Here is a 17519-nt window from a genome sequence, read left to right as displayed (position 1 = left end):
ATGAAGTCTAAAATGCATGGTTCTCTGTTATTCAAATTATTCAATTTGAGATACATTAAAAAGTTCAGATTTCAGTCAGTTGAGGTACCAAACATTAAGTTAATTTAAACACCTTACAGTTTGCATTAATGGAGGTTTAGATATCTCCCTTTTCTTTTAAAAGTGGAAATTTAGAGAAAATAACCACTCAGTCTTCAAGAGGAACATACAGAGGTGACAGCTTTCTTAAAAATTCTTTTTGAATGTTTTGAGAACAGTCAGCATTGATCAGACTTCACATTTCAAAGCTTCACAGAGGAAGCAGCTTTGGACACAGATCTAAGGAAAGCAAGCTACGTTTGCAATGCATATGGTAGTCCATTAGCATTATATTTTCAACACTTGAGTGAAGTCTGTGATTCCTGCATGTTGACTGGTGAGCTACAGCATAAATTCACTCTCACACAGTATTTATAGCTGCTGGCATTCAAGACTCAGTTGCAATGTCTACTCAGCGTCTCTTCACATGAAGTCCTCTAATAGGCTGGTTTAGCTTCGGGCAGGGTAAGACTTACCTTTCCTTCATCTTTAGGTCAGCATTTTTTAATCTTCCCATGAGTTAACAAGCCTGGTGTCAGTCTGTTAACACCCAAAGGAAAGAGCTCAAACGATGGATCTGGCAAGAAAACACTATTCTCCTCCACTGGAACTCCATTCTACATCATTAAGACCTTTCAAAAGCAGTAAAACTGCACATTTCACACACATTTCTCTTCTGGCTGACCTCAGCTGTCAGTGCTGGAGAAGCTCCTGCTACTGACACACTACTACTTCTAGACCAGTACTGCTAGCTCACTGTCCAGCATCACTGCTGAGTATCTTTGAAAGGCTTTCAAATGCCCACATGAATGACTTTAACTCCTTACTGGCCAACAAAGTGAAAAAAAAAAAAAACCAAAACCAAAAAACAAACAAACTAGAGGGGTGGGACTAAAACTTTAGCCATGGGTGTGGGAGGGAGGATGGATTTGTAACACTTACTCCTGCCCTTAGCACAGCCTCTATAGGGCTGCTTGGAATGAACAGAGATTTTGTTTCTCCCTGCTCTTTCTCTTTACACGTATCTGTGCTTTCATTCTTATTATTATTTTCCCCCACTAAAATTTACAAATCTAACCAGGTATTTTGCATTTGTTACATCACAGGTTATTATGTCAAGAGCATCATCTCAGTTGATGCCTCTCAGAGACAGGTATCAAGCAAGACAGCCAACACAATGTCCATGACCATTGAGAGAGAATTGGAAAGGAGGTCTGAAACCTCCTCACTCAAGGGTGTCAGGCATCTGTTTCTGGCTGCACTTATTCCCAGCAGAATTAAAAACTCTGAAGACAACCCCTGTAGAGGTTCACTTACAACAATGTCCAGTCAGTGATAGTGGCCAGCAGCAGATACAGAGGAGAAAACAGCATAAGGGATGGGCACAGACTGAGTAATCCCTTCCCTGAAACATGCTCCAAGCTTCCAGCACTGGCCATTTAGAGACTTCCTGAGCCAAAGGCTGCATCCGGACCATTGTATTTAGTAGCCACTGGTGGGCATATCTTCTATTAATTTGAATAATCTTTTTTTTTTAATCCATTTGTACTTTTGGCCTTCACCACATCCCATGGCATTGAGCTCCAAATTTTAATAATACAGTGTGTGAAGAAGTACTTCCTTTTGTTTTGAACCTGCTGCCTGATCGTTTCATTGGGTGCCTCCAATTGTGTCACAAGAAATACTGATTAATCACTTCCTATTCACCTCTAGAGCACCCAGTTTTACAAACCCCTATCACCTCATTCATCCATACCCACCCTCGTTCATCCTTTCTGCTATTCAGTCTCTACTATGGACTCTGACAGTCCTATTATTATTTCTCCTGTGGGCTTTTTTGTTCACAGCTAATTGTGAGCTGAGGCTTGCAAGGCATCCTTTCAACTCCTTTAAGATGCTTCCCATGGTGGTTAACACCTCATCCACAGCTGTATGTGCTAGACTAATTTTCCCCTTCTCCCTGTGCATTATTCCACATTTATCAACAATCATATCTTCTGGTTTATCAGCTAGCCACAAAATATTCTGAAACCTCTGACCAGCATTGTTTTTTAACTTACTATACCTGGACCTATTTAAGCAACAGGGCCCCAGCAGCAGGAATCCAGCATATTCAATGTAATTAGTCACTGCTACCCCATCTGCCTGGCAGTCTTCTCAGTCCCAGCAGGCTCTTGCCTTTCTGCACCACACCAGGACCATGGACACGGAGAGTCAGCTGCTCGAGGAGTCTGTAGGAAAGAATGCTGTATTTCTTATTTTATGCTGAAAATAAACTTCCAGACAGATGTGCTTATACCCAAAGGGTTTTCCCATGGCAGAACAAGATGTGGAAACCCTGCTCAGAAAGCCCTCTTGTGAAAGCTCTGCCTTGCAGACCAACAGGGGTCAGTGACAGGGTTCCAGGATGCTGAGGCTGGGGGAGACAGGGCCAGCAGTGGAACAGATGAATGGTTCCAAGACCAGCCCCCTTCCAAGGGACACCCCTGTCATCTCCAGGCTATTTTCAATTTAGAAACCCCCCAGCAGGAGAAGGACAAGAAGACAAAACTTTCCACCCCAAAGAGATCCTGAAGTCATCCAGGAATGGATGAAGGCTCCTGGGAATGAACTTCGGCTTTGGGGACATTTGGGTGTTAAAAGGAGATCTGCTTTATGGGCTGAGAAAGAAGGGGGAAAATAACTTCTTAGTACAGCTCAGCCATTACTGTGGGGAATGAAAGGACAGAGTCTTGTCTAGTCCAGCTTCTCTGAGTGGGGTGAATAAAAAAACCCCAACCAAACAGAACACTCCTCTCAACCGCTGTAAATCAGTGGGGGGAAGGAGGAAAGAAAGGGAGGAGCAGGAAGTGGTAACTTATTTGAACTCCTGAAATGAAACTTCAGTACTCACAGGGTTTCACAGCTCACCACTTGTTTGCACCTGGTCAAAAAAATTGAATCAACAGTTCAGGCCAGAATTTTGTGCTGTGGTTACTCCCGGACACAACTTCAAAATCCAGTAAAAAGAAGGTTCTTTTATTTGCAACATTATCCCTTTCCCCAGAGAAAATCCAGTCTTCCTTGGCCCTTAAAGCAACCACTTAACATGCTTCCTCATCCCAGAATCTCTCATCTCTCCCCCCTCTTTCCAGTGCAGATACATTTTTATAATGGACTTTTCCATGAACTTTGCTGACTTGACTGAAGTTGATTATTTCAGAAATAATTTGGACATTCCTGCCAAACAGTTCCCTGGAAACCCAGCAAGGCTCTTGTGGAAGGCCTGGGCTGTTGCCCGCTCAGGTAGAGTCACTCTAGGGTACTGAGAAAGAAACATAACCATAGAATCACACAATCATTTAGGTTGGAAAAGAGCTTTAAGATCATCAAGCCCAACCATTAGCTCAGCACTGCCAAGTCCACCACTAAACCATGTCCCCAAGTGACTCATCTACACGGCTTTTTAAATACCTCCAGGGATGGTGACTCAACCACTTCCCTGGACAGCCTGTTCCAATGCTTGACAACCTTATGGTGAAGAAATTTTTCCTAATATCCAAACTACATCTCCCCTTGGGCAACTTGAGGCCATTTCCTCTTTTTTCTTGTTACTTACGAGAAGAGACCAACACTCAACTCATCTTTCTTGGACAAGCCCCTTCATTTAAGGATGGCGTGAGCAACTGTAGATGAGCAGACAGGAAGGATGGAAAATGTTGAGGTTCCAAGTTATGAACGAGTTCTTTGTCTGATTCTTCCCTCCACAGCCCTGTTATACCCATCAGAATCTTCCTGCAATGCTCTTCCAGTTGTACTGCACAAAGCCCTCATCCCTTTTCCCATCATCTCAGTTATAAACACCCCCACAAGAAGTTTACTTGCAAAAAATACATGCAAAATTCCTGCATGCCCCAGGGTCCAACAGCAAGTAGAAGAACAGAAAATAAGATGGGGCGCTGTCCCTGCCTCCTCATTTTAGCTATCGTTTTGGCACATGCCAGAACATTACCCCAAGCAAAACATAATCAGGTAATGAACAGGGATTTGCATGCAATTCCAGCAGTGGGCATGACCACAGGCACTGATCACTGCAAGTTATGCCTTCCAAGGAGCTTCAAAAATCCCATCTTTGCACACCAGCTGCACCATAAACAGCTGTAAGACCTAATGTCATTTGTAGTTTTAACTGGATTATCAACTGAAGTGACATAGTAGTTGACATTTCTTCACAAAAACATGTTTATTACATTGATGTAGAACTGACTCAGAGCACAAAGATGCTTTGAGGTTTTCCTGCTTGATCAGCAGATTCAAATCCCTTGCTGCCAGATTGGCATAAATTGCTAGCCAGTCCCTTCCCAAGAGACAAGCTTTGACTATCTCTCCTGACAACAGTAACTAGTCATGTACCAATTAGATGTGCATCCTTTCCAAAAACAGCGTCATGAACACCCAAATAGAGTATCTTTGGATGTTACAACCCTCTCATTCCAGAAGTCAGGCTTTTGAAAATGTCAGGAAAGATATCCTCAGCTTCCCCTAACATGCAAAAACCCTTCCAAAATGTACACTGAAGAAAAAAGGGTAAAGCTAAAATAAAGATGGAACTACAAGGTACAAGCAGCAATTATTTTTCAGCTATCTTTAAATATTTCTATTTTTACATGCAATTAGCTCTTTCATGTTCTTTACGTCTACCTCTGCTCACTTTAAGATCAAACTGGTGCTTTTTTTGCCAGCAATTCATTTAGAGACTGCTCTCTGCCACCCCTTCCCTCCCCACCTGCAGGCAAGCAGGGATCTGGGGCCTCACAAGACAACTGTGGCGTGGGTGTTATTGGCTGTCTGTTTTGGCAGCCTCTCATCCTTTCTTCCAGTTCTGTTTTGAAACACAATCTAAATTAAAAAAAAAAAAATTAAAAAAAAAAAAAAAAGAATTAGACATTCCTGCTCTCCCTACTCACTCACACCAGCAGCGCTCCCATCACCACAGCCTAAAGCATGGCTGCAAAAGGAGCAGCACCAGGAAGGCTGGCAAATGTTCAGCAAGGAAAAAACTTACTCTGAGAAAAGGTACAGACTTCATGAAGGGCAGAGTCAAAAAACCAGGGGAAAGAGGACCAAGAAGGCTTGGGCCTGCTCTCTCCATTTAATAGCATTAGGTTCTACCATGTAATTTGGACTAAAAGACTAAATCTTTCCTGTGGTTTGACGGATGTTAACATCCCCTTTTTTTATTATTCTTTAATAATGTATTACATAACATTCTGATACACTAATTACCATCTCATGTCATAGCAATTTTATTAAGAGTTTATACTTACAAATACCCATTCTCAAACGATTTCAGGACTTTTTGCCATTTTCTCTGAACTACACTTGTTGAAGCACTGGCAACAGGGTCTGATGCCGCTTCATTCATCTTCCAGCAACAACACATCTCTACACAAAGATGTCTCGTGAGCCCTGGGAGTCAGGCACGGATTCTTCTTGCGTTTAGTCTCAAAGACTTGTAAACAAGTTACTTTTAGCACACTAGGTTGTGATTAAACACTGGTAACACAGCCCTATTAGGTTCCTGTACCTGCTACAGTTCCAAATCCAGAAGCAATGCCAAAAGAGAAAAATTCCTTTATACCAAGTAATGGAAAATTTGTTAACTATTCTGCAGTTAGTGTTTGCTCATTAATATGTTATCATCTCGCCAGGCAAGACTTGGTACCATGAGGTATTTTTCTGTATAAAATTGCTAATGCCATCAGGATTGTCCAAATGGGATCATCATCATTAAAAAGATTACACGGTGAGGAAAGTGATTACGACAACATCTCAGTAGAAGGATTACTAATCACAAGTAGAATCCTGGTACAAATCTCATTCTCTGTATACAAGAAAGGACACAAAATCTTTTTAACATAATTTATATACATTTATGGCTTTATACAACAAACTGTCAGGGATTGTTCTCATGTGTCTGTAGAAGTACATCAGGCACTTTTTCTGAAAATATCCACGTATGAATTTTAATTTTGCAATGTGACTAAGAGCAGTGAAGCGTTGAAGAGCTGTCACAGCACTCGCAAATAGAACTAGCAGTATGTACATGCCAATCTCTCAGATATTGCTGGTTTGTGGAACACCTTCAAAAAAGAGGCCAGTTTTCATGTAGAATAATTTGCTTTTTGCTTGCATAAACCATGCTGCATCTTACATTACGATTACCAAAATAATAATAACATTAATAATAATAATAATAATGAGAATACCTTATTTAAAATCAGTCATAAATTAAGAATCCTAGCAATTTCATAATGAAAATAGGAATTTCAAATCAGTAAAAAAATAAAAAAGTACTAACATACATCCAGTGGTTTAACAAGTGCAAATTTTATACTGTTTTATAATTGGTCCAATTTTAACTTCTCAGGGATGCTCTGTTGACTTAGGCCAATAATAAGCAATATGATTTTTGCTTATAAGTGTAGGCAAACTGTCAGTTTATCAAAGCAGAGCTTTCCAATTAATGCATCTACTACCTAAACATATATCATATAGCTATATTATGGAAACAATACATCTTTATATTTAAAATATCTGAACAGCTCTATAATACAATAAACTTTTAATAACAGTACAAACCAGAGAAAAGTCAAAAACAAGGCTGCATAGGTAAGATCATCTGCACAATTCACAAACCAATCATTTACAACAATTCTGACAAACTAAGTTACTCCAGAAACTTGGTACTTTTACTGAAAAAGGATTTATAACTAGAGGTCACATAATGTTTACTTTCAAGGCAGACAACATACTCCTTCACCAACTTCACAGTATTCCAGAATTACAATTGCAAAACATTAGAATGGCACCACAAAAAAAAAAAACCCAGAACAAAACAAAAAACCCCAAACAAATTAACAAAAAAAAGTCAAAATTAAAAAAATCCCAAATCCCAAAAAAAATGCCAAATTGACCACACTGCCCAAATCTCTGATTACCTACAACCATTTTCTCACAATAATTAAAAGGGCTTTCTACAGACTGCTGCAATTAAGGAAAGGCTACATTTATGTTATTCATAGGTATAAAAGGAAATGAACAAAAGGAAGTTATACAGTAGCAGTAAATAATAAACAGGAGGTATATTGTTAAATGCAGCATGTTCAGCTGCATCCCCACAGAGTATAGCATTGATTACTGGTGGATTTTATGACTACTTTGGCCAATGTGTGTCAGTGCCTGTTTGGGAGCAAACATTTTTGCACATGCAGCAGATAGAATGATCTTCAGAAACCTCTGTATGAGCCTTCCACTTGCTCCACTGCCAGGGTTTACTATCATGTTTCAGAGATTAGGCAATTGATGGTGAAGATGCTACTGGAGATATCTGCCTGTAAAAGCAGGTGGCTTCATTGAGGCTTTGGCACTAAGAACATATGATTTTACTCAAAACAAGTTCAAAGACCAAAGACCAATTTCACGTTGGGGAAGATCCTGTACCACATCAGCCTCTAGAACTGCCTGACAACCCTAACTGCATATCTAAAATAGTAGGACCAGCTGTAATTAGTAGTGATTTAACCCAAATAGGGAACTAAATGCTAGCACATCAATAAATGAGCCTTAGGAAAGTCATAACAGGATCATTAAATATATGGCTTGTTACCAAACTTCATTTACTTGGCATGTCCTGCTTCCTTCTCCACTGTACACCATCACTAAAGGGAAGATGAATTTCAATTAGGACATCTTCTGGTTGTGAGCTTTTTAGTCAAAAGAAAAATCAATGCAAAAGTATTTGTTTCTCCCCTCGTTCGTAACAGCCAGCCCTAGCAAAAAAAACCTGTTAATTCTGTCAGTGTGTTAAAAAAGCTCCAAGGATTTCTGTAACACAAATGTTGTGTAGCAACCATTGTGAAAAGACAGGTGAGGCCTGTTATTCATACATCCATGAAAACTGCATCATGCAATTACAAAAAATCAGGAATCATTTATACCAAGATCCACTCCTGAAAATACTCAGTGTGCTTACCCTCCAGCAAGACCAAGTTTTTCCACAGAAACCAGATCTCTGTGATTAATGCTCTCCCTTACCCTAAACCTCATGCATTTGTATAACTTCACCACTTACTTTACCTGTCCTTTGAAAACAAGTAATATTTTGTCCTCCAATAAGGTTAAAGTTTTAGTCTCCCACTCAAAAGCAGCATTTTTTGCCTCTTCAAATCTACTGCTTTACAAAAGAAACACTGATGAACCTAGAACTAATGCTAATTAAGACAAATGAAAATTTTGTCATTAACTTTACTACAATTACAAATTTTCTGCAAAAGGTCCTGCTCTTGAGTGCACAAACATTATGAGACCTCCATGAAATAAATATAAATGTGAAGCATTGTACAAGCATCTTAACAATGAATACTTAACACTTTGTGGTAGTTAAAATGATAATAGAAGCAGATGACATTTCTAAAAATGCATATATAAAACTGATTAAATATTTCTAAACATAAAGTTGTCTATATTTTTACATCACACAACAAAAAAAGGGACAGAAATGTTTTGTATTCAAGATCCTTATTAAGCTTTTCCTTTATTAGCACTCCCAAGTGCTAGGGAAATTTATAAAAACATGTACTTAATCCAGTTAAAATACTGTACAAAATGAAGAGGTTATGAATGCTGCCAGATCTCAGATTTATTTTTTTTAAAGTTGCCTATGTAACAAAAGTAGATTTTAATTATAAGAAAAATAGCTTGGAAAGTATTCCAAAAATTATCTTAAGCCCAACAATAAAATGATTAATCTGACAATGAAATCCAGATATATTCTTGCATAAATTTACACAAATACAGGTAACTTATCAAATGGCATTTAACCTACTGTTTGCTTTGAATAGTCAGTGAGTTTAGTAGGATCATATTTAACAGGCTATTCTATTCCCATATGAAATGTGTGGCAATTTTGAGTAAAATAATGCAGTTCGTACTGCTGCAAGGCAAGTCCATAGTTATCTCAATTCATCAAAACACAGGTAACATCAACGAAGGTTAAACTTACTTAGGGCATGAGATCATCACAGTATTCTTACAAAAGTTTATAAACTTTTCTTGGACCAAAACAGATAGTCTTAAAAAACAATTCTTCTTCTACAGATCATACTGTACAAAACCGAAAGCACAACATGATGTAAGTAAGAGTCTTTGCTGTGATTATATGGTGTAGTGAATTTGGCACTTCAGAGTAATGAAATTTCCAATGGCACAGTTCTTATCTACAGCAGCACATAACCTGCAAACCTTGGGCAAACATCCTGTACAGGAAAATACTCTCTCTGCTGCCAACTCTGACGAAAGGAAGAAAAAAGGGGAAAAAAAAAAAAAAAGACCCCCAAAAAAGTTAGTGCATGCGCACAGCTTTGTCAAGAACATTAAAAAGAAAGGTGAAGGACATCTTTGTACTGCTTTTCTCAGTTCCTGCTGTCAGACAAGTCTGGAGAATTTAACCATAGCCTAGGAAGAAAAAAAACAACAAAAAGAACAAATTAACATTCACAACAGATGAATAAATCTATTAAAATATGCTTAAGCTAGCTTTAAGATGCTTTAAATGGGGGAAAAAAAATATTCATTACTGGCTAGTAACCAGCAAGTTTTTTGTTTAAAACATCAATGACAAAACATTAGCACTCGACATGAAGTAAGAGAAGTCGGTACTTGACAGTCCTAATGCATCAGTGCAAATCTGATTCTCAAACTAATAAAGGACTGGAAAGTGACTGACTGTTACCGAGGGAGTTCACATGCCAACACAGAAGAACTCCCAGATTTTAAGCATCTTGACATTTCTTTCTTTTCCCTTTAGCTGTTTTGCAGATTTATTATAAAAAGCACAGCTTACCTCCTACTACATCCTAGCCTGACACCCAACTGTGTGTGGTTGTCTTTACGCTGTGCTGAAAACTTTGGTTAGGCAATACACTGTCAAAGTTAAAATCTAATGTTTCTCCATCCATAAGGTCATTACGGATAATCGACTCCATGTCACAGTCCAACCGTTCAATTAACATGTCATCTAAGTCACTGGGAAGCTTCTCTTGGTGGAGGGAAACAATTCCCACCCTCCCGTAGCCGTTGCAGCTGTTGACAGGGGCGTAGGGATTCATGGCATTCATCTGCATGGGGTGACTCATAGGCACTTGTAAGGAAGTCTTCACGGTGGACAGGCGGCCCAGCCCCGCCGTGTGCGACATGGCGCTCACGGTGTGTGACAAGGCACGGCCATTGACTGCGGGCGCTGGCTGGGAGTGTCCCTGGTGAGGGCGGGCGCTGGGGTTCATCATTTTGCCGTGGGGGGGCTGGCTGCCGTAGCTGGGCACCACCGAGTTGGCCACCATCAGCACGCCCTGGCCCAGCGCCCTGCCGCCGGCCTGGGAAACACCGGCCTCCACCGATGCCAGGATGTCGCTGTGCGGCGGGGAATCGGACGTCAGCAACTCCTTCAGGAGTCCCGCAGGACAGTTGTATTGGTTCATCGATCCGTAGCTTGATTTGCTGTCTTGGAGAGTCTGCATAGGGATCTGGGACAATGAGTTCATGCTAGCTTGGGCGTAAGTGAATTTCCTGTAGTCGGGATTCGGTGAACCTATACTTGTGGTCGAGGATGCGAATGAGTAACCTGGTGTTTGCTGCATCAGGGTGGCAGATGAAGACTGGGTTGACACAGTCATTGATGTATTAGGTGACAAGAGGTTGAGATTATCCAAAAGATTTTCCATGTTCTCAGAATTACTCATCTCTGAAAGGCTCGGTAGAGTAGAAGTCATTTTGGTGGTCGATGACGGGTATACCATGGAGTGCACATCCCCATCTCCAAGGTCATCTTGCTCTGGCAAAATAGGAGAAAGTCTTCCACTAATTGTGCTAGCATTAGAGCTCGTTCTAGGTCGAAATGTACTCCAGTTATCGAAGTCATCGTTGCTGAGAGAGCTGGGACTTGCAGGCCACTTGGAGAACTGCGATCCAGGGCTGTCACCATTTCCCTCTTGACCAGACTGAAGGGCTGCTTTTTTCTTGGCAGCTCTGCCTCTGCTTTTGGCAAACTTGCTGTTGTTATCCATGGATGCTGCTCGCCTCCTAGGAGATTTGCCACTCTTCCCTCCTTCAGGATTGAGCATCCACCAGGAACTCTTCCCTGTTCCTTCATTCTGCACTCTGATGAACTTGCTGTGCAGAGACAGGTTGTGACGGATTGAATTCTGAAAAACAGAAAAGCATGTAAGAAATGGAGAAGACATGCATCTTTTATGGCATATTAACATCTGCTTTTGTAAGCATACTCTCATCTTGCTAGAAAACACTGGGATAATCATTAAATAAGAAAACATGCCAGCCTGGAAACATCTTTCATCTGCTCACCGCTCCGAACTGGCTGAAACAAGCTTGCAAAGAGTCGCCATGTCAGTTTGTCTGTCATCTGCCTCCATCACATCTGACATTACAAAAAGTTAAATAAAACTGAAGGAACTGTTCTAAAATAGGAATTCCACATAAAGGAGACAAAGTAAGTCAGAAGATCAAGAAGAAGACTAAAGTGAGTTGTCTAATGAGTGAACCTGATCGTATTTATGGATTTTTAAAAATTATTATTTTACACAAAGTTCAGGAGCGCTAAGATCCTGTTGTATTGTCCTTATAATGGATTCTCATCCTGCACATCCCAAAACCCTGCAGACACGTGACATACAAATTGTCATTATTGCCACTAAGCATTAGTGAGGTTTATATCACTCGTGTTATATGATGAAACACATACAGGAAAACAGTTGAGGATTAAGTTCTGATTTTTGTAAGTAAACATCACAAATGGCCTAAGAAATCATAGAAGACAAAGGAATGCAAAGAGCATAGACAAGCTTGTAATGAAACCCTCAGTCTTCAAACAATCTCTCTCTTTCAAAATCAACATTTTAACATGTGAAACTGACTCTTTAAATACCTGAAGGAACCAGGTACCTTGTGCCAAGAATGACCAGAGATACTGGAGCTTTTTTTAACCTCCTTAGACATGACTAATGTTTCATGTTTTGTTTTTAAATACAGACAAAGAATTTTTTTAAAAATCCAAACTGGAAGGCCACAGGCTGACCTGCTAACAAGAGACTAATCTTTGCATTATCAAGCTGTAAATAAACATATTTCTGCTTATATAATTTTCTGCTGAGCACATGTAAAAAACATTGTATGAACAGAAAAGCTTTCCTGTATCTTAACACAATTGCTAACAAAAGGCCCCAAGTTCAAAAAGCACTGAAATAGGCAGCCATAGATGTTAATAGAAGGGTGAGACAGTACCATGGTCTATGCTAGGACTGCAATTCATGCAGAACAAGAAGGAGGGAACCACAAAGCAACACATTAAATAAATGTGTAAAACCAGAAATTAGACCTCAATGGCAGAGAAGTCAGTAATTCACTACCTGCCTTCCATTCACAGCAATTTTTAGCAACTAAAGATCTTAAGTAGGCATGCCAGGCACAGTCATCTCATGGCTTAAACCAGCGACAACAGGCTCAAATTCCCTGCAAGAGCCAGGATATGTTTTGGACCATGGATTTGGACCAGGAGGGATTCAAACAGATGATCTTTAAGGTCTTTTTCAACCCAAAGCATCCTATGACTCAATGATGGCTCTGTGATTTGAGTGTTTCCTTACTCAATTTCAAAAGGAAGCCATTCTCCTAGAAACTGTAAAGCAGAACTGTATCTTCACTTTAGGCAACCTTACAATCAAAATACCATCTTTGATCTAGCAACAGGGTGCTAGAGAAGGCCTTGAAATTTTATTTACACCAGGTGCAGCTACCACATAGGGAGGGTAAGCCTGGAAATCCATCTTTGGACTTGCTCAGGGGCAGGCTGAGAAGCTTTGTGAGGCCTGTTGTTTTCACTCAAGGGCCACAGACAAATCTGTGGCTGACACAAGTCCAGCTCTACAAATGTCGCAAGAAAGTTGCTCCATGAGGCTGTTGATTAAAAAACCTCCTGCGCCAGTTCATTTTTTTACTGTATTTTGTAAACATAGCCGGTTGGCTCAGAATCACTGTTTACTATCAAAATAGCCATATCAAACACACACAGCATCAGTCAGGGAAAACACCGTGATGAGGCTCAGCTCCCTCTTCTCTGCTACACAAGCGTTAAACATTTAAGAAATCGCTGCTATTCCTTAGTCATCAAAAATGTTATAATCTGGTATTATTGTACCGAGGACATTTGAGGTCGCTCTTTGAGTAACAGAGCTGTCTCCTAACTCTGCCAGCAATCCAAAAAAAAAAAAAATAAAAATTTTCCTAACAGGAAAAGGTTTGCGGCCCAGAGCTTGTTACATAAATTCCTGTTTTTCACGCAGCCAGCAGGACATTAAAGAAGCTATGATTTACTAACTTGGAAAAAGTGTTGAAGAGGTAAATCTTGTGAAAATATGCACTGCTGTTAATGATGTTGTGTCTACAAATCCTTGCCAGATGCAAGCATGAGCTGATAAAAAAGTATAGTTTCAGCAGTGGATCTTGGCAGCCGGGGGAATGGCGCAGCTATTAGTTAGTGGCTGGGGCGTGCAGCGGCACCGCCAGCCCCAGCACCCTGCACAGATGCCTTCAGCCATGGCTTTCACCTGGACTCCCAAGCAAAGCCTCCCAAAACCTGGCCTGAATGAGTCCAAAAGCAAGAGCCTGCATTCTGAAACGGCTCTTGGCACAGCAGCAGCTCATGCCAGATCGCGCTGAGCGTAACTGCACTGGAATTTTATCAAAATCTGGGTCAGGATGGCAGCAGGGCTGCTGCCACCTGTGGAGTGCTTCCTGGGATTGAGTTTTTGCCTCTGAGATAAAGTAAACTTCAGCATTCAGACCAGGAACTGTGGATATGCTTATTGCTACTTTCTGATTTAAGACTCAAAATATGCCAAATCCGTATCAGCTACGTGCAATGTGAAGAGTACATCCCAGCTAATAAAACTCGCAAAGCCAAGAAATTATTCCTTTGAATCTACATATTTATATAATTCAGCTGTACTTCTGGCATTTCCAACAGCTCTACTGATATCCAATACTGCATTTAAACCCAAGATATAAATAGCAAAACACGCAACTTGAGTTAAACTTTGACTAATTGCTGAGAAAAAATTATATCCCTATCCCAATCGAAGCTGAGGTACTTAATTACTTTTTTAGTAAACCGAGTTAGTGTTTTACTAAACACCTGGAAACTCAGTTGCTCTGTTCAACTTGACAACTTGTCCTTACTGAAGTGGGACCATAATGACACTTGGCCATCTTTGTTCCACCCCAGACCTTGGAGTACCAAAAGCAGAGGGAAGAAGAGCTCCTCTTTAACCCAACTGCAAACCTCCCCAAGCAGGACTTAACTATGGATTTGTGATTATCCACAGAGCTGCAAGACCCCAAATTTGTAAAAGCACCTACAAGTGCTCATAGTCTTTCCTGCCCTCATACTTTCATCCATGGGCATAGGTAGCACTCATCCCACAAGAGTGCCAAGATTGCCACCAATGGGAGACAAGGAATGGATATATCAATCAATACACAAAAACAAATGTATTTGCTATCAAGGTGCATAAGCTGACAGCATTGCAATAAAGCATGCCATGGCATCTCAGGGAGATTCAAAAGTAACTAGTAACAAAAGTAGAAAGGAGTTGTCTTCTGGAAGCAGATGCAGTCATAAACTGGGAGGACCATAGGAACAACACTGTTTTCATAACCCACAGGTCTAGGCCTTCCATTAAAATTAACAGTCTAATGACTGCCTGCTAAGTTTTCATTCAGACCACATCCCAGGAGTCCACTGCTTTCTGCACCTCTGCCAAGGGGTTGGCCTGCACAAGTTGCCAGCTTGTTCTACCATCAGCTGTGGTAGCACATCCTGTTACTGACAGCTTACAGCAGGTTTCTGAGCCAGCACAATCTCCTTGTAGTGACAACACCAAAGCAAAGTTTTGCAGCTCCATCCTCCCAGGATTTCCATATGTCCTACAGAAGACATTCAATCTTTCCCGCTAGGTCTTTGTATAGGGACTCTACAGCAGGTCCAGATCTTCACATCCTCCTCCTGCTGGAGCCTCAGTGGCAAATGCCACTCTAAAAAGAAGTCATTAACACTTCTAGGAAAGTGTGCAGAGGCCAGGAAGTTCTCCAGCACACTTGCTCACAGTTCATTCAGCATTAACAGCCGGACAGCAGCAGCAGGGGCCATCCATGCAAGTGGCACCATGTGGCATCTATCCAAGGCCAGGTTAGATCATGCCTGGCAAAACAGGCAGGCTTGCCTGCATTTGCTACACCGCCTGCACCCATTTTGCTGTGGTTTCCAACCATGCTGCCAAGTTTACAGGCCTTGGATGAAGAGGCCGAGGAGGAAAGAAAACATTGGTAACTCCAGACCTACCAGAATTTCCTTTGGTACAACAGTCTGGTGTAAGGCAATCCTGTTTGTCTTACCTAGTAACTATAAAATACAAGAAGTTCAGATGCCAATGCTGCACATGTAGCTTGGATTTCTCTCAGAGCTAGTGCTGGACAGTCATAAGCACTTGGTCTACTGACAAGCACACATTTCTCTCTCAAAAGGTTTCCTGACACTACAATGTTCACAACCACACTGCAGTGTCAGAGGCCTCAAATGCTAATGAAACAGCTAATTTTGCCACCCAGTTGTGGTATTTTTTTATTACAGTTCAAACCTTTTCTGTTGTCCAGTAAGAGTATGGACAGAAAGCATGTCACTTAGCCTCAGGTCAAAGGGTAATATTTAGAAGATGCTGGAAACTTGCCACCTGCAGCTGCATGAAGGTGGAAGGGCAGGATTTCCTCCCAAACAGGTCATGCTTTTTTGGGTCCTTTGTTCTTGTGGAGGTGCTTTTGTTTGACTTCATTTTTTCTCCTGTACTGTTAAACAGTTAAAAAGTATCAGCTGGAAAAAGTGAAGAAATACTTCCCTCTTCCTAGGGGGACCTTGCACTGTTTCTCTGAGCTTTTCCAAGACATGTGGTGGCTTAGTGAGAGTCTTTCCCAGCCCACCACCCATGAAACACCACCTCCAAACATGGAGACACTTCCAGAAACTGTTCCATGTGGTAAGATTTCAGCAATGCATCCCTTTTTCCATGCATAGATGTACAAGAACAGGATGGAGTGTGTGTTATTGCTGTATGGTTGCTATACATGAATCCTAAACACAGAAGGGGTCCCTGTGGCCGTATGTCCATGGCATTAATCTAAGTCCTGCACATTCTGCATTCAAGTTCACAGATTTATGCTACCCTGTGATTCCTTCTCATAGCTGTCAAAGACCAGAAAACTTTGACTACTGAAGGTGCCTGGCCATCCTCCACGTTGCATCCTGCTGCCACCAGGGACTGGAGGGGATTTCTCAGCCACTGGAGTTTTCTTCTCTGGATCATGGTAACATATAGGAAGAGAAAATGCACACTCAGCTTCAGACTTTGATGTTTAAGACTTGGTTGTGCATGCCTACATGTCAAAGAGGGCAACTCTTCTGACATGTATTTAAGTATTTTGACATGTATTTCCCAGCTGCTATATTCTATATCCTCTTTCTCATCCTAGGCAGACTCCTTGAAAGCACATTTCAATAATGGCAGTTTGGACATTTCTAATGAGGTGATAACACTGCCTTCTCTCCCTACATCAGCATCTAGGAAGAATGAAAGTAAAAACCATTAAAAAAAGGTTCACAGTTATGTCAAGTTGCACAAAGGGCAAGCACACACCTGGATACTGTTCTACATATGATGACCCCAACCAAAACTTTTAATCCCTCTTACGTTTTCTGTACCTCCAAGAGAAAAACAGGGCCACAGACAGGTTAACCATCACCTACTTCAGTCCTACTTCAATACAGTGTTTTATAACTAAATTTATTTCTGTGAGCACAATACAGGCATGATGTATCAACAACATAGTGCACACCAAATATATAGATATCTCCTAGGATTTCAAAGCTAAAGAAACTATGTGACACTTGCTAGGAAAAACAAGGGACAAAAATGCACATGAAAAACATGAGATTTTAAAATTAAGTTTGTTGAATGAACCTTCAGCCCTCTGGCAAAATCATCTGGGGAACCAAGACAGCCAACAGGTTTATCTAAAATCTATCCATTTTCAAAGGTGAAAGACAGGCAACAATACGAATGTACCACAGCGTCATTAAAAAAAATATAAAAAGCAAACAGCCATCAGGATAAATGATGGCTTTATTTATCAACTTTCTTTATCACAGCATTAAAAGTTGTGAAGTGTAGGAAAAAAATGGAATAAATAAATATCAGATAAAAAATTCAAAGATAGCAGGGATAACTATTTTTGGTGATCCAGACAAATTCTAATACTGCCTTTACAAAATTGGTGCTGCA

General features: G+C 40.7%; 1 protein-coding gene across 1 annotated transcript in view; it reads right to left on the bottom strand.

Annotated features, from left to right (window-relative positions):
* Positions 1-7877: 7877 nt before the first annotated feature.
* FOXO1 (forkhead box O1) overlaps positions 7878-17519 on the bottom strand; it is a 57500-nt gene continuing 47858 nt past the window's right edge. Inside the window, exons 2-3 of the mRNA XM_079304723.1 lie at positions 9962-11318; positions 7878-9573 (exon numbers count right to left, since the gene is read on the bottom strand). Of these exons, the coding sequence (XP_079160849.1) occupies positions 9975-11318 (1344 nt within the window). The 3' untranslated portion in view covers positions 7878-9573; positions 9962-9974. The remainder of the gene's footprint in view (positions 9574-9961; positions 11319-17519) is intronic.

This window comes from Erithacus rubecula (assembly GCF_903797595.1).
Source record: "Erithacus rubecula genome assembly, chromosome: 1".
NCBI classification, from domain to species: domain Eukaryota; kingdom Metazoa; phylum Chordata; class Aves; order Passeriformes; family Muscicapidae; genus Erithacus; species Erithacus rubecula.
The sequence above is the reverse complement of the archived record's forward strand: the minus strand, read 5'-3'. Positions and strand labels throughout refer to the sequence as shown.